This window comes from Vidua chalybeata, chromosome Z (assembly GCF_026979565.1).
Source record: "Vidua chalybeata isolate OUT-0048 chromosome Z, bVidCha1 merged haplotype, whole genome shotgun sequence".
In the NCBI taxonomy this organism is placed as follows: domain Eukaryota; kingdom Metazoa; phylum Chordata; class Aves; order Passeriformes; family Viduidae; genus Vidua; species Vidua chalybeata.
In genome coordinates, this window is record NC_071570.1 from 67601093 (window position 1) to 67624708 (window position 23616).

The 23616-nt window shown below is 41.9% G+C and overlaps 1 protein-coding gene across 1 annotated transcript; it reads right to left on the reverse strand.

Annotated features, from left to right (window-relative positions):
• Positions 1-471: 471 nt before the first annotated feature.
• On the reverse strand, positions 472-1954 carry LOC128782081 (inositol 1,4,5-trisphosphate receptor-interacting protein-like 1). Its single transcript, XM_053932216.1, has 3 exons — positions 1943-1954; positions 1372-1701; positions 472-1160 (listed from the first exon to the last, which is right to left on the reverse strand). Exons 2-3 carry the CDS (start codon positions 1696-1698, stop codon positions 573-575), a joined length of 915 nt encoding a protein of 304 aa, XP_053788191.1. The 5' UTR covers positions 1699-1701; positions 1943-1954; the 3' UTR covers positions 472-572.
• Between the last annotated feature and the right edge of the window lie 21662 nt (positions 1955-23616).

Genomic DNA, 23616 nt, shown 5'->3' on the forward strand with positions numbered 1-23616 from the left:
AGGTAGGGGACTCGTGGGAATGTGCGCACACCACCGCTGCTACCGAGACGGCATGGGGGAGGAAGAGGATGTCTCTAAGTAGACACTTTTTCGTTTCAGGTTCATGGTCACTATACTGTTCAGTAAGAGGAGCCACCTGCACCACAAACAGCAGTGCACACAGCGTAGGCTAATGAGAAGGAGATGAGGCTCTTTCTGTGCCGCGCTGTGGCAGCTCTGCTTGCTCTGCCTTCGCCTTGAGCCCTTTGCTTCTTTTCCCTGAACCCTGATCTCCATCCTCAGACAATGGCCCCCAGAGCCCTTTCCAGAGCTGCAACAAAAGCTCCCTCAGCCATGCGAGTTAAAAGAGTTAAAAGATAGTGATAGAGTCTAGTCTAAAAAAATTACAAATTCTTCCACCTGTTTGCAAAAGTTGCCACAAATTCTCCAGTTTATTAAAACAAAACCAAAAAGAGATCATTACAGAAGGACTAAAATTTCATCCCATTTATTGTAAAGCTTGGGAGGAATTTAGTAAAGAGAGGTGGCAGCTCTCTGGCCCAGCCGGTGCTGCTGGCAGAGCCGGCTGCTGCCTACTCAAGGCTCAGGTAGGCACCTGAGCTGCCTCGCTGCACGGCCAGAGCCATCTCGATGCTGCAGTGCTGGCCAGAGGCGCCGCTCAGCCGGAAGCTGCAGGATTTGCCGGAGGGCAGCGCCGTGAGCCGGCAGTGGCGCGAGTGCGGCAGGAGCAGCCAGGCCGACGCCACCAACGTTTGCACCCAGCAGGTGACTTTCTCTGGGTCCAAGGAGGAGCCCGTGCAGAGGGTGTCCATCAGGTACCACTCCTGATCCCTGGGCAGCTGGCCACCAGAGGCGTGGAGAAAGCACGTGTGCCCCAGCAGCTGATCCCCGGAGCACAGGCACTCCAGCGCCACAAGGATGCGCCGGGCTGGCAGCCACTTCGTGCTCTCCGGGCTGAAGGAGTGGCCGGGCGGTGGCCGCAGGATGACCAGCGTGCGGTAGGTGCTGCTGCTCTCCTGGACGCTGCAGGCTGCAGGGCCGGTGTCCGTCCCAGTGGCTGGGTGCAGCTCCGGCATGAAGTTCCTCCGGGAGAGCACTCGGCAGACACCAAGGAGCTCCTCCACCAGCTCCTGTAGCACCTTCGCGCTGGGCAGGCCCTGCTGCAGAACCAGAGAACAGCAGAGCTTGGGAGTGACCTTTAAGGACCGTCCAGTGTGACCCCACAGCAACGAGCAGGGACATTCTCAACTAGATCAGGCTGCTCACAGCCCGCTCCAGCCTTATCCTGGATGTGCCCATTGGTGATGGGCTGGGCACAGCCAAAGTGCTGCCAGCCCTGCCTGCACCCTCGATCTTCTTATGCTCACTGACCTCCTCCATGCTGGATCCCTCCTGCCTCCTCCTGCTGGCAGAGCCACGCTTTCTTCTCCTGACCAGACAGCAGCCCGTAGCAAGAACCAGAACCAGGGCTGCTGCACTGACCCAAAGAAGCCACTGCTTTTCCAGTGCAGAGCAGAGCAGGGCTTCCATGATGCCACTGTTCCCCTCAATATCCTGCAGGAGCCGAATCATCTCCTGGTGCAAATATTCCTCACGCTCCAGCATCCGTTTAACTTCACCCTTATCAATTCTTATGTTCACCTTCAGCCCAGCGGGGGTGGCTAACAGGGCCAGGATGAAAGCCACTGTTGGAGACATGGCCTGGTGGGAGGAAGGGGTCTCAGCACATCTGGCTGGGAGGGAGCAGGGGGCTGGTGGCACCTGGAATGTCCCCAGAGCCTCTCTGGGCACCTGCCACGCTGACAGGCCCAAGCCCCTCTTGCCCCAGCCCTGAGGACAGTGCCCTGCCCTGAGGGTCCCAGCTGTCATTCTGGCCTTAAACCCCCAGGGCATCTTTCCCAGCCCCCATCCAGCCCAGCATTCCCCCTGTGTGTGCACTCACTGGCTGCCAGAATCCAACTGCCCCGTGCTGCCCCTGGACACAGGTGCCAGCATGACCTGCCCTCTGTGATGTCACAGCCAGCATAACCATGTCACTCAGCTGCCAAGCTGGCTGCGCCCCTGCTCACAGCTGCCACTGTGACCCATGCCCTGGCATGTCACAGCCCCAGAGCCACACGTCCCGGCCCACAAGCCCCAGCCTTGGTCCCCACTGCCAGCCTCAGCGGCTCCTGGGCATCCTCACCCTGAGTGCAAAGCCAGCCACAGGAGCCCCCCAGGACGCTCTGGATCCAGGCTGCAGGCACCCTAAAGCCATCCCTGAAAGGGACATGGATGGGGACTGGAGCTGGATCTTCCAGTGCTCACCACTCCTGACTGCCCTCCTGGTGAACCCAAACCTCACCTGCTGCACCTTGAGCACATTTCCTCTCCTCCTGTCCCTTGTTTCTTTGGAGAAGAAATCCGTCCTCATCCAGCTACAGCCTCATGTCTGAGAGTTGCAGAATTTATCAGCAGCAAACGAAGGGCAAATCAACGCCTTCTGAGTGTTGGGGATTTCTCGGCAGTAACCCGCTGCTCTCTGGTGCAATGTCACTGCCATGTTTCTGGAAGAACGGGGACATTTTGCTCAGAGCATGTCTTGTTTGTTTATCTGTCCCAACTCTGCACACTTAGATATGAGACTGCTGAGGTTCATTCTTGGCAGCACACATGATTCTGGGCTTGACACTCAAGTGGCTCCAGTCTTTCGACAGTCCTCAACCTGACCTGAGTTAAAGCATAGGAATGATACATTCCTGGGGAAAACACCTCCTCTTTCCCCCAAAAATCCCTCAAATTTGGGTTCATTGGTAGTGAAAAATTTCTTTAAACTCACAATGATCTTATTTAAGAAAACAAGAAAAAAACCCAAGAAAATTAAGCACAATGAAGAAGCCATCACTTAAAATCAATTTTCAAATATCTACAACTCTTGAAATTTCACTTTCTATGAAATTTCACCTCTACCACCATGAACAAATTATAACAGCCTCAGGCCAACTCTTGACACATTTAACAGTGTATCACAGTGTCCACCACACAGTCCTCTGGGACATTCTCATGACTCTCTATTAATTCCTCAGAGAACTGAGAATTAAGCACTAGAATTTTTATCCCATTTATCAGCATGTTTGATATTCTGCCAAATGACTTTCTGAGTCTGCCTCTGTGTGTGAGTTGAATGCAGCTGAGCATCATTCCCTGCTGCCATAGTGAATAGATGCCTTGTAGCCCTTGACTGGCATGATGTTGATAATCCAGCCTGGTTTCACACAGCAGATCTGCACTGCACGAGACACCAGTGTGACAAAGCTGGGTGAGGGGACAGCTGGAAGAAAGCTGTTCTTTTCCACCTGGGAATAGTGGAGGGAAACTGCCTGAGGAGAGCACAGGGAAATCTACAGCATCAGTACTGGAGTTCCGTAAAACTGCTCTGCAGATCCAGCTCTTCAGCTGCAGAGCCACCATTGTCACTGCTCTGCAGGAAGTGGTGGCTCCCAAGCAGCCCGTGGGCTTGGTGCCAAGGCAGAGCAGGGATGAAGAAAGAGGCCCTTTCCTCACTGTTGACCTTCAACAGGAACTATTGATATTCCTGCCCTCTCTTTCTGTCTCTCTCTCTGTCTCTCATACATACACACACACCTCTCACACCTCCCACCTCTCTCACATATCTATCTGTCTGTCTGTATCTATCTGTCTACCTATCTGTCTGTCTATCTATCTATCTATCTATCTATCTATCTATCTATCTATCTATCTTTCTTTCTAATAGGAGAAACTCTCCTTACTTGCATAAATCCATCAAATCATATTCACACAGGCAGAAATACTAGAAGTCACTAAGGAAAATACTGTAAAATGTAACTTGGCGGAATGACTTAAAAGGCTGTAGGACTCATTTCTGATGACTCACCACAGAGTTACTTCAGGAAAATAATTCTTGAAGATGGTCTCTGCGTGAGCAGCCACACAGTTCTGGGAAGAGGCACAAATGGGTAACACAGTCCAAATCCTGCTCCAAGTTCAGACACCTTCAGCACACAAACATGAAAAAAAATAATTTCAAGTTCCATCGGTAGCAATTGGCACATAGCCATGTCAGCTCCTTAGTGACCACTCTGTAGGTAAATGTGCCACACACGTAACACAGCAGCAGACAAGAGAAGAGATGCAGAGGCCTGGAGCCTTTGATCACCCAAGGATCTACAGAAATCTGGGGGCTCTATTTTTAATATAAACACTATTTTTAAGACCAATTACTGATGCAGTGTCTGAGTCCTGGGAGAAAGCTTTGGCCAGGCTAGCTCCCTTTCTCCCTCGAGGCTGCGCCACTGAATGGTGGTGTAGCCTGGGGAAGATGGCAAATCCTGACTGTGGACAGCTGTTGGAACGTGCTGAGGGTCAAGGCAAAGGAGTGGGAAGGGTCCTTAGTATGCGTCTCCAAGAGTCTTTTATCAAAAGAGCCAACCCCGGAGCAGTGCAGTGACAAAGAACACAGAACAGTATTGTGTTACAGTTTATAAAGGGAGGAGGTCTCAGGGGAGGAGACAACAGAGTAACAAGTCAGGGGAAAGTAGAGGAGGAGTGTAGGGTGGGATTATATTGTTTCAGAACCAATGAGGGGCAGGAGGGGAGGAGACCACTCTACCAGAACCTATAGGAACTCAGTGATCAGATGAATGGCACAGAGGGTTCTGGACAGAGGTTGGGATTACGCTGAATGACAGGGGAGAGGGGCAGAGTTACAATAATTGACACAGAAGGATCGGGCATAAAGGGTAGGTACCAGGGTTGATGGACAGGGAAAAGGGGAGCAATAACAATAGGCTAAACTAACTGCAAGGAGGGTACACTGGAGCAAACCATTCAAACAGATTGAATAACGCATAACAACAATAATACAAAAAATACACCACAACAAATTACTTTAAAGCAGAAAAGAGAAAATTCTGCAAAGAACTCTGCTGGTCTCGTGGTCTCTGAGCACCCTGAAGTGAGAGGTGTTCCTGAGTACCAGTTCTACTTGGAATATGCCATCACACCATTCTTCCTGATTTAAGAACTGGATCTCCATACAATACTTCTTTTTTTTTTCTTGTTTCTTGAGTGATCAAGAACACATTTGCTTCTGAAATGCTCCTTAAAGGCACCTGACACTTTCGCTTCAGCAGTAAAAGGAGATCACTATGTAGCAAATGACTGAATTTAATTTTTAGCAGTATCTCAGCATCTCACTGCAACTAGCCTTACATAAATCACACAAGAAACAAAATTACAGCTTTTTTCTCTTTTATTTTATTTCTTCTCATCCTTTTTGTCTTTTTTACTAATTTTTTTAAGGGTCCTGCTCTTAGAGAACAGCCAACTAGCACAGGCTGTATGTCATTATGAATAGACTTCCAAATGAATGGACACCAGTCACACTCAGGACCTAAAGAACAGATAAGTTGAAGAAAACACCTTGTGTAGTGTTTCCTTCTTAAGTGAAGGACTGCCAGATGTAGACTTAGTTTTCACCCTTGTGATTTAGTATGTGCCATAATCCGAGTCTGGGCTAGCTGAGTATGATTCTGGGAAGGGAGGAAATGCAAATAACTGCAAGCAAACTCTACAAGAAGAAACAATTTCTTTTTTTTTTTTCACGTGTGTGACCTCATTTATGTTTTTAGAAAATAGCTAAATAACAAAGCTATAACAACATCGTTATTGTGCCTTCAAAAAGAGTTCTCTGAGTACCTGCATTCAATCTTGGGAGGCAGAAGGAGCTACTTGTGTTATAAATAATGTGTGACTTTCCAAAGGTAAGAGGCTTTAAATTTCATTAATTGTTCAGTGCCAGAGAAAAAGTTTTCATAGGACACTACCGGATTATTTGAAAGTGGTTTTAGGCAGTGTAAATTCATATTTATCTATAGAATCCAGTGCAGGTCTTGCCAACTTCTTCGAAATCTGATGATGCCTTTCTGTGTAAGACATGCTCTTATTGATCCTCCATGACCCGAGGTCATTTTACACTGCTAATGCCCCACATTGCTCTCCAGTGCAGGTGGAGAACCCTTTTGTGGAAATATAGATAATCTCTACCCTATTCCTGTATCTAATTCCAGCAATGATGGAAGTCATTGGAAAGCTGTAAATTTTCTTGTCTATCCCCTGGTCCTGAAAATATCCTTTTTCCCTTGATTCAAACTGGCCCCTGTCTGCAAAATGCATGAAGAAACGGTTGATTCCATGTGAACTGGACACTCATGCCCTTTGTCCAGTTATTTATTTTTATGCTACCAATAACAGCTGTGCCTAGAAAGGATCATGTCAAAACTAATTCACTGTAAAAGCATATGAGCACAGCTTGAATTAACAAACAAACAAATAAATCAATAATCAGTCCCTGAAATGTACATCAGAAAACCTCTGCCTTGCCGTGGGGGGGAAGAGGGAGGGAGGGAAAAAGGAAGGAAGGAAGGAAGGAAGGAAGGAAGGAAGGAAGGAAGGAAGGAAGGAAGGAAGGAAGGAAGGAAGGAAGGAAGGAAGGAAGGAAGGAAGGAAGGAAGGAAGGAAGGAAGGAAGGAAGGAAGGAAGGAAGGAAGGAAGGAAGGAAGGAAGGAAGGAAGGAAGGAAGGAAGGAAGGAAGGAAGGAAGGAAGGAAGGAAGGAAGGAAGGAAGGAAGGAAGGAAGGAAGGAAGGAAGGAAGGAAGGAAGGAAGGAAGGAAGGAAGGAAGGAAGGAAGGAAGGAAGGAAGGAAGGAAGGAAGGAAGGAAGGAAGGAAGGAAGGAAGGAAGGAAGGAAGGAAGGAAGGAAGGAAGGAAGGAAGGAAGGAAGGAAGGAAGGAAGGAAGGAAGGAAGGAAGGAAGGAAGGAAGGAAGGAAGGAAGGAAGGAAGGAAGGAAGGAAGGAAGGAAGGAGAGTTAAATTAAATTCTAGGTAGTTTTTATTCCAGTGCCAAAGGCTCCCTTGGTGTTTCTTGACTTCGTTGTTTGATTTTTACAGAGTTTAAGCATAAGTGGCTTCCTGTCACAATGGTTTGCACTTTTAAAATAACCTGTAATATATTTGAGAAAATTCTCTTTTTTCCCCAAGAACAAATACTCTGAAATTCCAAAACACAATGTGAACATCAATCTCATTGTTTAACCACATTGTTCAATATTCAGCATGGAATGTTTGCCTCTAGCTGAGCATTCAGACCTTCAGCTGAATCAGAGCACATCTGCTGTCTAACAAAAATTTCACTTCTTAATATTCTGCTAATCTGGACTGGGTGCCAGGGAAACACTGGCAGTGAGCAGCAGCTCCAGAGGAGACGGAGCGGCCAAAATGCTGCTTCAGGACACAACTCTATTTGCTTTAGACTGTAATTAAGAGGCAATTTTAGTTCATAAGACATTATACTACAAGGCTGCTGATTCATTAGGCAGACATTCAGTAATGTGATTTGAGTGTTCTTGTACACAGTGGATTAACTAGAAGTGTGTTGCACCAGGATGACTGAAAAATTGAAAGCTTATCTATTTCAGACTGCCCCTGGGGTCCCTGGGAGAATCTTTTTCAGGGGACTGTGCAGGTTCCTGAACTTCAGGACTGAAATTTTCTGCAATACAATCCTTCACAACAACATTCTATTTTTTTATATATACTGGGTTTTCTTTTTTTTGATACTTCTGCTTTTAAGTAGCTTGAAATCTAATGAAGGGGACAAGAAATTGTCTGTTTGCTACAGGATGTGTGGGAAGAAGAAAGAACAAGTCCCTGAATACAGCAGTCACTCAAAACTTCATCCTTTGTTAGAAATCAGTTTCCATTGTGGATGAAACTGCATTTGGCCTCAGAAAGCACATTTTTTTCCCTTCCCTGACTGTTATATCTAGTGTCAGCCTCAAGGTGTCAAAGGATGAAGTGTCTCATGGATTCAAGAGAAACTCCAGAAAATAATTCTCAAGCCTCAGTATTCTCCTTTACTGAGCAGAGACATAAATAAGCATTTTCCTATAGTCAGAGAAGAGGGTTTGTAGCAGGTGGTGTGCAGGAGGTGCTTGTCCCAGCCGGCACTCCAGGCTCCAGCAGATAGGGGCTTCAAACCTTCCCAGCCTTTCTTCTCATGCTTACTGCTTCAGTGACCACAGTCTAGCCAAGAGTGGCCTTTTGCAACTCCATCCAAACTCAGACCTAGCCAAGATCTGGTGAGGAAAAAAAATAATGAGTATATTTCACTCATGGGAGGAGATACCCACCCTGGAGTAAGGAATGCAGGACAGTTTCCATATCGTGTCTGTGCTCTTCTCTTTCCCTCCTATCTAACCAAGTTCAGAGCTTTTCCCAGACAATTTTTTAATAGATTGCAGCACTCAGTTGTGCAACTCTTCTGGGAAATCTCCTCTCTCAGAGATAATTTCTATTAGCTGCCGAGCTAATCATGCTCTGTCAGATATATCTCTGAAAGTGCCTGCCAAACATTTCTAAAATTCCACAACCCAGGTGGAGGAAGATCACTTCTTATATGGGGCATACAGGTAGTCTGTGCTGAAATCCACATTCAGTACAGGATTGTTAATGGAAATTGGAAAGAAAATATGGATGTGAACACCACTTGATGGAAAAAGAGGAAGAAATTAATTCTGTTGGACCTCCCAGATTTACAGAGTAGGATGAAATCACTCCTACTCTTCCACCTAACCAGTGGCAAGAAACTGGTGTTGCACTTACTGTGCTGTCCAAAATTAATTTTCTGGTAATGGGCTAAACTCTAAGCTGATGTTATTGTGATTGAAAAACTGTCTCTGAGAGTTTAATTCTTCATTCCCTTACTCAGAATATCAGTCCTGGTCCCTGTGGAATACTATTTTTGTCCAACTTGCTGACACAGGAGTTAAAATTACTTATATCCACCCACCTTTTGGATAAGGTAAACAGCTGCTGCAGGAGTTTTTTGGGGATTGTTTACAGGATGGGATGGACTTGGAACTTGGCTCAGCAGGTGTCCCTCAGTCAACCTAGAAGAGGCAAAAACACAAGTGAGGTACCCTGATGAAGAAAGGTTGTGTAAAATAAAATGATTTGGTGAACTATGAGGAAATCTTCTGCAGGTGAGAGCTGAGGTTTGATGGTGAATTTAAATTTTTTGAAGAGTTGGGCTAACATCTCTGACAACCGAGAAGATCTCACAGCACATCCCTCTAAATTCTCCCCTGATCTGGAGGAAATGTTTGGCTGAGGAAAAGGAACTGTTTTGTTGTTTCCTGCAGGGAAACATTTGGACACCCTCATGCTTTTCTTTTTATTCATCTCCTGCTGGAGAATTTGGCAGTGAGGCAAAGAGACCAAGCCTGCATGGCTTACTGCAGATGGCTCCTATGTATAACAAAACTCAGTAAAAAGAAGGAAGCACAATCATTTAGACCACCCAAAAAATCATCCAAACTGAGTGGATAATTTTGTTTTGGACTAAATTGATTTTGGTCTGACTAAATTTGGTTTGGATTACACCAGAACATCAGCCAGGCAATGCAGCTCTCTTCAAAACTCAGCATTTTCCTGGAAATGGCAAAACATTGGTGACATTGTGGAGAATGGAGAATGTTCAGAAAGAGAGGATATTTCATTGTGGAACAAGTAAAATTCAAAGATTCAGAACTGGCTGGTGTGCAGCTCATGCTGATCACCCAGCCCAGCAGAGGCAGTTCCACTTTCTGAGACACAAATGATTAGCAAAACCTGTCCCTGGAAGAGCAAGAATTCACACACACACTCCAGGGGGAAGGGAAAGGGAAGGCATCTTCAACAACTGGTTGGACAGAGAACACATTGGGAGTAGTTTCCATGAGAGCAGCACTGCCAGTGGGGACTGACTGTACTCCACAGGCTGGGCTTGTGCTCTGAACAAGACTTCCAGGAGTGAAGTCTGTGGTTATAAACACAAAAGATTTCCTGATTGTCACAAATAAGGGAGGAAAGACACAAAACCTGAAAAAGGTAGAAATTGAATAACTCTGGAAGCAAATTTAGCAACCACTGTGAGCTTTGTTTTTGCCAAAGAGACATGAAACAAACCAAGCAGCCAAATAAACAAACAAACAAACTCACATATTTGTTTAACAATATAATATTCAATGGACTGAATTTAATTAATGACAGGTTTTGTCAGCTGAGAATCTGGCAGCAACACCAACAATAACTGCATTTGCTACAACAGTACTAGTATGCAATGGGAAACCTAAACCCTGGAGAACAGTTTTGTAAACTTCTGCCTTCTGCCTTGTGTTTCTGTTATCATCCTTTGTCAGCACTGGATTAAAGGCCATGTTTTTTTTTTTTTTAATTTTTATGAAGTAATATTAATTTAATTCACACTGTTCAGATGCTTAACCTGAACTGAAGTTACAGCTTTACTCAGGAGATAATATGACATAAGAGTGAGCAAATGATCATGTAGGTCACTGTCCTGTCAAACTGCCAGGATTTTAATTAATTTTGGATTTACTTTATTCTAGCAATAAACCGTTGTAATGTTAAGACTTCCATTGCTGTAGACTAACGATGCTGTGTGGTTTAGAAAAACAACTCAAATCTTCTCCTGATTTCCCCTCTCTCTGACCTGCAGGGGGAAGGAATATATTTTTTTTCTCATGGACACTTTCTCAGGCTTCTGAAAAAATATTGTAGAGAAAAAGATTAGGGCAAAGAGAGAAGTGGAGATTACCTAAATATATATTAACATAATGAAAACTTCTCTTTCTTTCCAAATAACCTATGTCTTAAGCTACAAGGAATCTACACAACATTATGTGACTTATCTTTCATTTGATGGCTGGACTTCATTGGTATAAGGAGGGCTATTCAAGTGTTAAATACTGGTTTTCTAGGACTATTTAAGATGCCCTTGCACAGTCTCTCTGGTCTCCTGCTGCACTGCAGAAAGGTGTTTATACCTGTCCATTCGGTGTGATCCTCAGGCTATTTCAGCTGACTGAGTGAAGAGATGAAACCGCTGGATTAGACAGCCCCACAACTTCCATTTGGCTGAGGGGTCATTTCCATTCTCCAGTGGGACCAAATCACTTGGATGTCTTTGCCAAGACAAACACAGCTATAGGCTGAATGCACAACAACTCAAGTTTATTATTTAATGTGTAGTTTTCCAAACCAGTTTTCCAGTTACATCACATTGGGTGGATTTTTAAATTCTCTGTCTCCTTTCCTCCAACTTTCCAGTGCAAAGTGTGGGATTGCAGGCTTGCACTATGAAAGCAGCAGGTTCTCCATCTGAGGACATGGACACACACATGCTGATCAAAAGCATCCACAAGTTCAAGACAGTCTGGGACAGTGACTTTTTCCTTGTCTTTCAGTCCTTCCAAAGTACATATCAGCACTCTATTGATCCATGACTCTATTGAATGCAATCACAATAGCCTTGTGATGAATCCTGTGTGTGGGAGGCAGCCCCAGGGAGGATCATTCAGGGATGCCCTGGGAGACTACAGTAGCGTAAGGAAAAGTATTGCCCTAGGACTCCTGCCTTCCCCATGTAAATTAGGGTATGTCCATCAAGTGTCGCACCCTCCCCAGTTAATGCCCATCACTGGTTGTAACACTCTTTGTTCTGGAAAAATCACTGTTCTGTGTTCCCGCATTGGTTTCCTTAGTAAACCACTCCTTCCCCTCTCCCTCATTGGTTCTACTCAAGGTTACTTCATCCCTGCTCCTCCCATGAGACTCTTTCCTACTGGTCCCTCTGCACCCTGACCCCGCCTTTCCTTCCCCTGTTGACCGGCCAGCAGTGGGCTTCCCTGCAGGACCAAGGTCCAGGGCGGCCCGCTCCTATGGGCAAACTTTCCAATAAATATTTATTGTTGTTTTTCTTCTCTCTCCCATATACACAAAGTGGGAAAAAATCCCAGTGCCTTTCTGCCCCATGTTGGAATCCTTCTGCCAGTGTAGCTGTTCTGTGGCACAGAAAGTCCATCTTGGCCATCAAAGCTGACCCAACAACCTGGGATCTATGATGTGAATATTCTGGCAGTGATGCTTTTCTTCGAAGGGATCTTGCTTGGTTTTATAACTCCGTTTTCCCCCCTATCATCTGTTGCCATGGTTTTTACATGCTGCCTCCAGTGAAATTTCATCAGCAGCATTTGGATGCCCCACTGACAGAGCAGTCCTTGCTCACTCTGCTGTGGGTTGGCAGAGCTGAAGGAAGATAATTGGAACAGACCAATACTGAAAATACTGCCAGCATTTCTCATGCTGCTGTCAGGGGCTTAACAAGGTGGTGAGGGAGAAAGAAAAAAGAAATGAAAAAAACTAAACGTGTTCTGGGCATTTATGGATAGGTATGTGGCACAAGTGGGGTGCCAGAGACATGGAGTCAGAAGTACTCAGCTTTGGAAAAGACCTCTAAGACCAAGTCCAACCTTTAACCCAGCACCACCATCTCAGGTTCACCACTAAACCATGTCCTCAAATGCCATAGCTTCACGCTTTTTGCACACTTGCAGGGCTGTTGACTCTACCATTTCCATGAGCAGTTTGTTCCAATGCTTTTCATTGCTTTCCCTTTCTGTGAAAAAAAAAAGTTTCTTAATATCCAATCTAAATATGCAACGGCACAATCTGGGGCCATTTCCTCTCATCCTGTCACTTCTCTGTCACCCACCTCACCACAATCTCCTGTCAAGGAGTTGTAGACAATGAGAAGATCCCCCCTGAGCCTCTTTTTCTCCAGGCTCATCCCCAACAGCTCCCCCAGCCTCTTCTGGTGCTCCACATCCTTCCCCAGCTCTGTTCCCTTCTCTGGACTCACTCCAGCCCCTTGATGTCCTTCCTGAATTGAAAACCCCAAAACTGAACACAGGATTTAAGATAATATTTCATACCAGCTGGAAGACAGGCCTATGCTTGCTAGGAAATAACCCTAATACTGGCATGCTTTCTGAACACTGAGCTGTCACAAGCCAGCTCCACACCTGTATAGAAAAAACTCAGAGAAAATTAATTCCTGGGTATGTTATTTTAAACTGCCCTGAGGTTAGGTCCTCAGAACCTGCTGCCTTTGAACACCCTGTAGACTGGAAAAATGCAGTTTGGTGTATTATAAGTAGTAAAGGGTATTCTCACTCCATAGCTTTAGGAGAGTTTAGGAAGAGGCTCCTATAAGCACGAAGGGAGAGATGTGTCCTTTCAAGAGACTGTGCCATTTGAACCTAATGCTTTTATTTGTTCCCCACTTGATCCTCCCCCTCTTCACTGAGATGTTGAGATCCTGAATTGTCTCCTTGGTGTAGGCAGCATCCTGAACTTTGTGCCTCTAGTCTGGGTGGTGACAATATCTCCTCAAGCCATCAAGCAGAATATTGTCTTTTTCCTGACAAAACTCTCTGTATCCAGTGGCCAGACCTCAATCTGTTGATTTTTGCACTACTGTAACAACCCCAGAAGGAAATTGCTACTTTATTTGAACTGACCAAACAACACCCAGAACATGGTAGCACCCAAAACATGGTACTCTGAACTGCAGAGACTTCCCACAACATGAAATAAAGGTCTCAACACATCGTCCAAGAAAGAAAACTATTTTCTTGCCCTGATAATAAACAACATGTGTAGTTCTAAACAAGATGGTCAACTAAGTGGAACTTCACCCCAGTCCAAAGCAAACATTGTGACATCTGTAAGAATGCTGGAGGATATAAAAGATGAGAAAATGGACATCTGAAATGAAAAAAATGGTAAATGTGAGGAGTGATATTTGCTTACACTAGATAACATGACCATTAGAAAAGCCTTTAAAGGATTTGATCTGGGTCTTCATCTGTTTATTTTATCTCTCTGAAATGTAGCTAGAGTGCACAAGGAATTTAATTCTTTCCTTAATGCTATCATGATTGCAATGGAGAAGATAATTTTAATTAAAAGGGATGGAACTTGGTAATTCTTCTTTCTTAAGGTACACTTACTCATTGAAACTCTCTGAAACTTCCATTGCTTTCAAAGGCTACCTAAGAGCTCTAAGTGAAAAGTGTGAACTGAATGTTAATGATCATCCTGAGTCTTTTTTTTTGCCCAGCAGTTCCATGAGCCTTTCCTCCCCCCAACTGTGATAGAACTGAGCCATTTACTGGACTTTGTGACAATTTGAACACAAACAAAAGCAACCACAATAAAAAAGGCATTTTTGCAGCTCCCTATAAATCTGTTGGTTGCTGGGCTTGCAAGGTTTGATTTCAGCTCCAACTTGTTTAATTACTTGGTTCAGATCCTCTGGAATGAAAAGTGGAAGGAACCAGACTGAAAGATCTCAGGGTTCACTGTTTTGCATTCCTCCACATAGGTTCTGGGAAAGATTCTACAATGCAGAAGCTGAATAAAACAAAAATTCCTTTATTAAACCTCTACTGATGAGTTAAATAATCATGTCTAGCAACATCTGGCTTATTCTTATAATCACTAATCCCCCAAATTAAAGATTTCCTGTTGCAGTATTTAACTATGTGAAGCTAAGAAAAAAAAATGAGAAGCAAAAGCTGGAAGGAACATCTGTGTTTCTGATAGTCTTGGGAAATGGGATCACAATACAGTTTTAACTGTTGCTTGCCACTATTCTGCCCTGTACTACCTGCATCCCATGCAAACCTATGGCAATGACACATTCTGTTTCCATATCCATTTTCCTCACATCCTTGAATGTATCTTGTACAATCATTAAAAACAAGGGACAGATGCAAAAATAAATTCTGTAATACCAAACAGATCTGTGCTATAGCAAGGAAAGAAATACCAAGGAAGCTGCTATTGCTAATCAATCAAAAAGTCTGTTGTCAAATGAATTTTCAGTGTCAATGGAGGTAATGTGTCAATGTCAGCCTTAAGTGAGCATTTTTTTACACAAGAAAGGAGGAGGGCACCAAGATCTCTCTGCCTGGAGATCCTTACCTAAAAAAGTGCCAGAGTTGTTCTTGAGTTATGTATATTAATTGCCTGCACAACTACAGGTAAGGGTGGGTAAGAGACTTCATTGACTGAAACAGCAACAAATGCAATTATTTTGCAGTCATTGATTTATTTTTCTCAGTCATGATTTTTATCATCTCCCTTTACTATTTTTTTCCTGTTAAGAGCCATATTTTAAAGTACAAGAATTTCATTCACCTCTTCCAGTAAATATTTATTTCCAGGTGATTGCTTGTATGCATTGACTGAAGCTATTGATCATGCTAGTTCTTTTTATTATTATTTTATGCATGCAATTTAAGCCAAAGTGTTAAAGAATGGTACATGCAAGCTGAGAAGCTGCAAATGTTTGAATCTAACTCTTCAAGATTCAGACTCCTAAAGTCAGGGCAAGTTCATGCAGGCTCATTGTTAAGGTTAGATTGAAGAATGTGGGCATGAGGCTGTGACAGAGTCTTTGGAGATGAGCTTTTATTGTAGTGAATAAGTAGAGAGCAACACAAGCAGAGTCCTGATCTTGATGAATCTTCAGCTGTAAGGTTTTTTTTTTTATTTGTAAGAACAATCCCCTTACACTAGTACAAGGGAAATGAGCTAATATTTGTTAACCTTTCCAGTCATTTAATAATTAATGTTTATACCATTCCTTCATCGCTGTTCATATTCATGTTGAAAGGTCACCTTCCAACTGCAGGTTTGCTGCCAGCTCCCTTCTGCACCTGGGCCCCTGCTGGCCTGGCAGTAATTTCCTGAGATGTGATTATCACCTCCAGACACATTTATGGGACCCAGATGGGGGAGGAGGTCAAGTTTTCTGGCATTGCTGGACACCCTCAAGGTGTGGACAATGCTAAAGTGTTCTTCAAGCAGGAGAAGCAGGAGACGAGGTCAGAAATATGAAACTAAGTAGCTGTTGCTTAAGCCTCTTATAAAAGACACAAAAAGTTTATATGCCTATCAGATGAACATCCCTGCAGTTTCAGGGATGTTGCTTCTATTTGACTTTCTGGTGAAACTGAGATTCCTCAGCCACCAAAGGAAGCTGTTCTGGGGGAAGTAAGTGTGGTTCTGCCCCATGGGTCTGTGTATCTGGTGTCTTACTGTCCCTGGAGACCTGCTAAATCACATATTGATTTCAGTTCCTTCTTATCTCTAAGGAATGAGATGACTCAGAAGATTTCTTAGATGAAACAGTAAAATAATTTCTTATCTTTCAGAGCTATGAGGTAGAGAGGAAAGAGAATGGGCAAAGCGGCAGAAAGCCCCAGTGGCAAATTACACAGTGCTGTGAGGACACCGCCCAGGGTCTCACTTCGCATCCTTGCCGCCAGCAACAAACTCTAGCTGAATAAAAAACAAGGCAATAATTACATCTAGCAGAATTATTTTTGACAAATGCTGTCTTGTTTGGAAAGCACATCATTAATTCAGTTTATTCCACTACTTGTTGTTGTGCTGCCTGACTGACTTGTAAACCATTGTAAACCAAGTTCTTCTTGTTTCCGAGACCTGAAGTGAAATCGGGTCTCTTGTGGCTTGCTTCACAAAATAAGAATTGAAATTAGAAGAGAAATTTTTACCTTTCCAAAGCCCTTTCATAATTGTTTAATCATATTTATTAACACATAGTGTTAACAAATATAGAATTTCCCTATTCCTGTGTGTATTCTTCTTAGTACATGCCCACGTGGCCCCAAATATATATTGAACAAAGAAAACAATCCTCAAGACACATTTTGTGAGCAGTACTCTCTCTCCCTGGGATGTTTGGATGTCCTAATACACTTTTTAGATGTAAAAACATCTTCCCTCCCCCAAAATTTCTTTGGATATATGCAGTAATGTATGTACAGGCTCAGGAAGAGGGCTAAAACACCTTGTGTTTCAAACGAAATTAAGAAAACACAAATAAGGCTTAGTCTCCTAATCAAAATAACTTTGAGACTTCTAGCTATGTTTTTATAGTGCACTGAAGACAGAGTTTGAAGCTTATTCTATTCCCATTGTTAGGGGATTTTTTGAGTTTTTAGGGTTTGGGGTTTTTTGCTTTCCATCATTTCCATTATTTCAGGCTATGAAATAATGTGTGCTCTGAAGTGGTACTGTTTGCCTTTCACAGGAGAAAGCCACACTAGAAGAGATTTACAGGCGGTGTCTTGATGAGAACAACCTGTCAGATTTGATACAGCTCCTTCATGACTCTGGATATGACGTAGCTGCAAAAAAAAAAAATCACTGAGCCCACTGCAGCAAATTGACTTAGAGTGGAATCAGTGGTGCAGTAACAAAAGAGAGGAGTCTTGTGGAAAGACCTGAGAGAATGCAGAGAGAAGAAAATTAGGGATAAAATGGAAAAGAGAGGGTTGCTTACTGCTGGTTTATCTGTGGGCTCTGAGGGTTACTGCACAAACTGCACTAGGAGTAAAGGCAGGTTTTGAAATTAGGGACGGAGAGAAACTGAAAATTGCATTACTGAAGACTGGAGCAGCTTTCCTAGTCAGGGGAAAAAAATATATTTATGGAAAAGGAGGAAAAGAGCTGTAGAGAAGGTGGGTAGAGAGGGGGAAGGGGGAAGGTGCAAGGCAAGACAGAAAGAGAGGAAGAGAGGAAAGGAAGGGAGAAAAAGAAAAGAAAGAAAAAAAGAAAGAAAAAGAAAGAAAAAGAAAGGAAGGAAGGAAGGAAGGAAGGAAGGAAGGAAGGAAGGAAGGAAGGAAGGAAGGAAGGAAGGAAGGAAGGAAGGAAGGAAGGAAGGAAGGAAGGAAGGAAGGAAGGAAGGAAGGAAGGAAGGAAGGAAGGAAGGAAGGAAGGAAGGAAGGAAGGAAGGAAGGAAGGAAGGAAGGAAGGAAGGAAGGAAGGAAGGAAGGAAGGAAGGAAGGAAGGAAGGAAGGAAGGAAGGAAGGAAGGAAGGAAGGAAGGAAGGAAGGAAGGAAGGAAGGAAGGAAGGAAGGAAGGAAGGAAGGAAGGAAGGAAGGAAGGAAGGAAGGAAGGAAGGAAGGAAGGAAGGAAGGAAGGAAGGAAGGAAGGAAGGAAGGAAGGAAGGAAGGAAGGAAGGAAGGAAGGAAGGAAGGAAGGAAGGAAGGAAGGAAGGAAGGAAGGAAGGAAGGAAGAAAGAAGAAAGAAAGAAAGAAAGAAAGAAAGAAAGAAAGAAAGAAAGAAAAAGAAAGAAAGAAAGAAAGAAAGAAAGAAAGAAAGAAAGAAAGAAAGAAAGAAAGAAAGAAAGAAAGAAAGAAAGAAAGAAAGAAAGAAAAGAAAGAAAGAAAGAAAGAAAAGAAAGAAAGAAAGAAAGAAAGAAAGAAAGAAAGAAAGAAAGAAAGAAAGAAAGAAAGAAAGAAAGAAAGAAAGAAAGAAAGAAAGAAAGAAAGAAAGAAAGAAAGAAAGAAAGAAAGAAAGAAAGAAAGAAAGAAAGAAAAAGAAAGAAAGAAAGAAAGGAAGGTTGATTTTTTTTATTTGTGTCACCTCCAAAGTCTTAACAAGGAGAAGCACCCTTTTTCCAGGAAACCTTGGACATCTCCTTACACTGTGTGATGTCCTAAGTTTATTCCTAAGAAGGGGAAAAATAATGCATGGAGACGGTGATGCTTGTCTTCCAGAAGTGGATCCAGGAGCTAATATTGAGGTGCACTTCAGAAAGGGGGAAACATATTTCAAAGGTCATGTGAGCCATGTTCCTCCAAAATTTACTTGTTATGTGGAAAAACCCCACAAGTTTCTGTAGGAACAAGCATTTCCTTGCCAAAGACTTGTTCTCTGAGAACATTATGGAATATTTATCCCATTATTTCTGTGCAAGACAGTGATAACTAAAAGCACTCATTACTGCTCAGGCCCTACATTTGAATATTGTTTTTAGCTCTTGATTATATGAACAATAACATCCTTAGTGGAAGATAGTGCAAGCTTTTATTGCTGCAGTTAAGGTAGCATGGGAATGACAAATGACAAAAATATATTTAAAGTACTAATGAATTTTTTACAGAACTTCTATCAAGACTATATTTTTTTACTGGTGACCCCATAAAATAATGGATTCAATTAGCATTCTGTTATTCAGTCTAGCTCTCTGAAAACATTTCACATCATTACTTTATCTGAAACAGTTATTTATTTCACATTAGAGATAAGCATTGCTTTTTACCCTGCTAACAATAACTAATAGATGCCGATGCTCGGCCAAATTTTTTTATAGACTCAGAAATTAAATATATCCAGTTATCGTCTCTGCTTTTTTTCTTCTGCGAGGGAAGGCCCATTAGTAAATATCTAAAGAGGATTTTTTCCTCAGCTAAGCAGGAGCCTTGGCAGGCTGGCTGTGGGGCTGTAAAGAGACAAGCTTTGGTTTTATTTCCTAACCAGCCTCTGCTGATCAGGTGATCAGTATCCAGCCTCTGCTGATCAGGCGTTTACACCTCTGCACAGACATTCCTGGAGCAGTGCTGCTCAGGCTCTGTGCTCTCATTTGGTCCCCACACAGCAGCTAAAGCCTTTCCAGGAACTGCTAACTAAGTTTGTACTTGTGAGCACAAGGCAAAAGTATTTTGCTTTTCCTTCAAAATGCACTATTTACCCACCATACCAAAAGCTTCAAATGACACTTTTGCAAATGTTTCCAAAATGGTTAAAAAGTTGCAGTGGTTTCATAGCAGGGGGGAAAGGAATGTCATGTTTTTCCAATAAAAGAACCTAAAGGTAGTTAATAGCATCTCCAAGAATTTTCATATTTTTCAATTATGACAAAATTTGCTGAGGGATAAAATACAGGTTTGGGACACACGTGCCCAGGAGTGGAAATTTTGAGGGGATTTCTGCTGAAAGCTACAAATAAAACTGTTTTGTATTCATGACTAAAGAATTTGCTAGTAATGAATACTTATATAGAAAATTGGTCATACTGGCTTCTTCTGGATAATAAGGAAAATTGATAGATAAATAGCTTGTTCCTTCTGTGAATGAAAAGCAAATTTTGTTGAATGGCTCCAAGTCTCTCTTCTCTGGTGGAAAACTTGCTAGAACACAAAATTCAGCATTTGCCATAGGAGAAAATCATAACTTTTGAAATTGTATTTTGGGTCCAGTCCGAGAGGAATATATTTTGAAGCAACTGTAAAAGAAACACGAGGTCTGAAGTGTCTGTGGCTGCCCCAAGGGACCAGTTCTTGGACCACATTGTGGCTCCTCATGAGGCTGGACCTGTGCCTGCCTTAGTAGTAAATATATTTTGAAATCAAATATCTCAGGAAGAGAGGAAGCTCAGTTCTGTAGTCATCTTATCAGTATGGATTTTCAGTAGTCACAGCATTTTTTCCTTAGTTTTTAAGAAGCCAAAAAATACTAAACACTGAGGAATGAGAAGAGTCCTAAATTCCTGTGAGTTACTGCTTTTGTTCAGAGCACCTGCTTTTCATGATGAAACCACTTTCATATGATGGAAGGCAAAAGCAAAAAATATTTTACTGATCTATTCACTAAAATCAAGCTCTTTTAAACAATTCTGCAGGGAATGTGCATGGCAAAAGCAAATACATCTGGTAAGGTGTTCCACATTTCAGACAGGTAAAAAGCAAAGAATCAAGTCCTGCCTTGTATAAAGTGCGTAAGAAATGCAAGAAGAAATGCATGAGATCACTCAGTGATCTTATAGGGCAAGTCTTGCTTCTGTGCATTGAAAAGAGCCATGTCTGTAAGCTGTGCCAGCCACAACTCCACAACAAAACAAAACAAAAAACACAACAAAACACCACAAACTAACAACAACAAAAAAAAAGAACAAAAAACATTGTCTTGAAAATAGTCCAGTTATAGTTAAGAGAAGGCAGGGGAGAAACTATTTAATTAAAAGGTTAATGTCTTATTTTTTCTTTTAATCTTTTCAACATAGTGTCCCAAAATTAACTGTTAACACAAGCACGTAAACTTATGAAAAAAAAAAAAAAGAATAGGAGACACAGATATGCCACAGAAAGTTATATTCTCTGTCTTCAATTCACATTCCTGTAATTTTACCAGATTCCAACTGTGGCTGGGTAGTTGCTACTATTTCTACTCTATTAACATTTCTATTAATGAAAGTACATCTAGGAAAATTTCCCTGCAAGTGCATATGACCTCACATTGTGATTTTGAGCTCATAAATGTGAGGTTTGTTGCACTTGTGATGTCTGTTACAACTGGCAGCAAGGGTAGAAGTTACTGATCATTTCAAGATTTGAAAAACATGAACATGTGGAACTGTTTTGGTTTTTTACATTTTTTCTTAAACCACATTTGCATCTCCTTTAACATAAGAGAAACCCTTGAACAGAGGAAATTTCCTTCAATACAAGGAAACTACAACAGTCCTTCAGTGTAGCAGTGTGTAAAAAAATTCTACACAAACCTGGGACAAGATCCATGGAAGAAGTTCCTATGAGGTGGCTGCAAACTGATCCACAGTGGGGACCAACCGAGTACTGAAAGAGAGAAACAAAAGGGTTTTTTTCCCTATCCCTTGAATTTTGCCATTTATGCACCTGTAATTAGCAGCAGATGAGGTTTTTCATGAAGACTGGACAACAAGACAGTGTTTGATAATTTTTCTGGCATTTATATTAAGTGAAAATTTAGAATAAAATTATTGAAAAAAAGAATTCCAAGACTGTGCATAGATTTGCCAGTCTCTTTAATACTAATATTAATAATAATATTAAATATTTAAAATATAAATGATGACATCAAGCACCATCAGTATAATTAATTCCTAATATTTACATTACTGACAAAAGTTAGAATTCTTAAAAAAACAGCTATCCACTAAATTATTACTCCAGCAGAATTAAGGTTACAACATAACTTTAATAAAGGTTTTTCTCATCTGAAATTCCACACTCAATCTTTGATAGATGTAAATGCCAGCCCAGATTTTTCTTTGTATTTGGGGATTGTTTTCTGTTTGATTATTTAATTGTTGTTGCTGTATTGGTTTGGTCTTGGGGTGGCTTTTTAAAGTTTTTGAAGTCCTTATTTTGGCATGAATTTACCAAAATATTTGTGTATGAAGAGAGTACTCTGTCCAAATTTTGTTTTATTTGATAATTGATGCATTACGTACTTTGATAATTCAGGTGTCAGAAAGCTGTTGCAGGGAGAGCAAAAGCAGAAAGAAAGAGTGCATAAGGAGGGACTGGGCACTACAGGCATTAAAGGTGAGGAATGTTGAGACTGAAGGTGGGGGAAGAAATGTTTGAAGCTGAGCATGTGAAGGGGAAGAGAAGTTTTTTTTTTTTATGTTATGTTATAATGTTCTCTTTCTTTCCACCCCAATTAACAAAGTTTATGTTACCTAACATTAAAATATATTTAATAAAATTCTCAGGGGTCAGGTTGTTCTGCCCATAACAGCATGATGTGAAATTTTTGTTTTATTTCTCTGATTGTCCTTGTCAGGTTCACTTTTTTCAGTCTCCTCCGCTTGCCCTCTGTCTTCTGGAAATGTTTGATTATTTCTTCACAATCAGTCTTTACAAAATGCAGTAGCTAATGTTTTCTTCATGAACATTTTGTTTTTGCTTTTTCCAATTTGCAACAGGAATGTCCTGTTTAGGAAACAAGAAACTCACAATAGTGTGACTTTAAAATAGATAAATATTTGGTGCTGGAAGACATCTAACTCTGATTGAGGCAGTAGAAGCTTTAAAATTTTCACAAGACTCCCAGTCAGCAATGCAGATACATTACCTCTGTCTGCCCATCACATCAAATGAGTTGGAAGCCTCTGTCTAGAGGAGGAGACTTGCTGGTGGATATTTGTCACTTTGAGTGTGATTGGTGCTATCAGGGTGTTAACCTTAGTACTTGACAGCATTTCAATAAAAAGCAATATATTCCCAGGCAACAATTTTATTTGTAGAAAGGAAGATATTTTCTTTTTTTCCAAATACAAAGTCTGTATAGAAAGATTGAGACTTTCTGGAAGTGTCATTGGAATAGAATGATAAATACAGGGACTTGTACCAGTTGTCAAAAGGATTGAAGTGATTTGTGTTCCATCTGCAGCTCCTGGGAGTTCTGGGAGTGACAGAAAGAGCAACTGCACTGAGAGCTGCTAAATTGCATCCCTGCAGAGCTCTTGCTCCTGAGCTCCTTACAGCCCAAGTAGATAAGTCAAGACAAGAAAATATTTTTGTAACGATTTTATAGGTAGTAGTTAAAAGCCAGATATTTAAGGCCTGCAAACTTTTTATCTGTTAAGGCATTTAAGAGGCTCAGCTCTGTTCAGGTTTCAGAGGACTCCAAATTGAGTCAGAAAACATTTTGCAATTAAATTGTGATTTCACTCATCTATCAGAACTAAAAGTTCAGAGAGATTGTCAGAGACTTTAATCCAGTATATTAAAAAAAATATGTAATTCAGATTAATTTTTCCTAGGTTTGGCCATGAAATTGTGCGTGTTTAGATATATAGATATAGATACATAGGTAGATATAGATAGATTAGACTGATAGATAGATAGATAGATAGATAGATAGATAGATAGATAGATAGATAGATACACCCACATATATATATCTAAATATATACACATATATTTACAAAACTTAATTTTTAACTCCCTGAGAAAACATTTTGAAGTCACGTTTCACTTTGAGCTCCATCTGTAAGCATTTGTAGAAGAAAGTAATAAGAAATCCAGCATTTACTTTCAGCTTGCCTGTATAA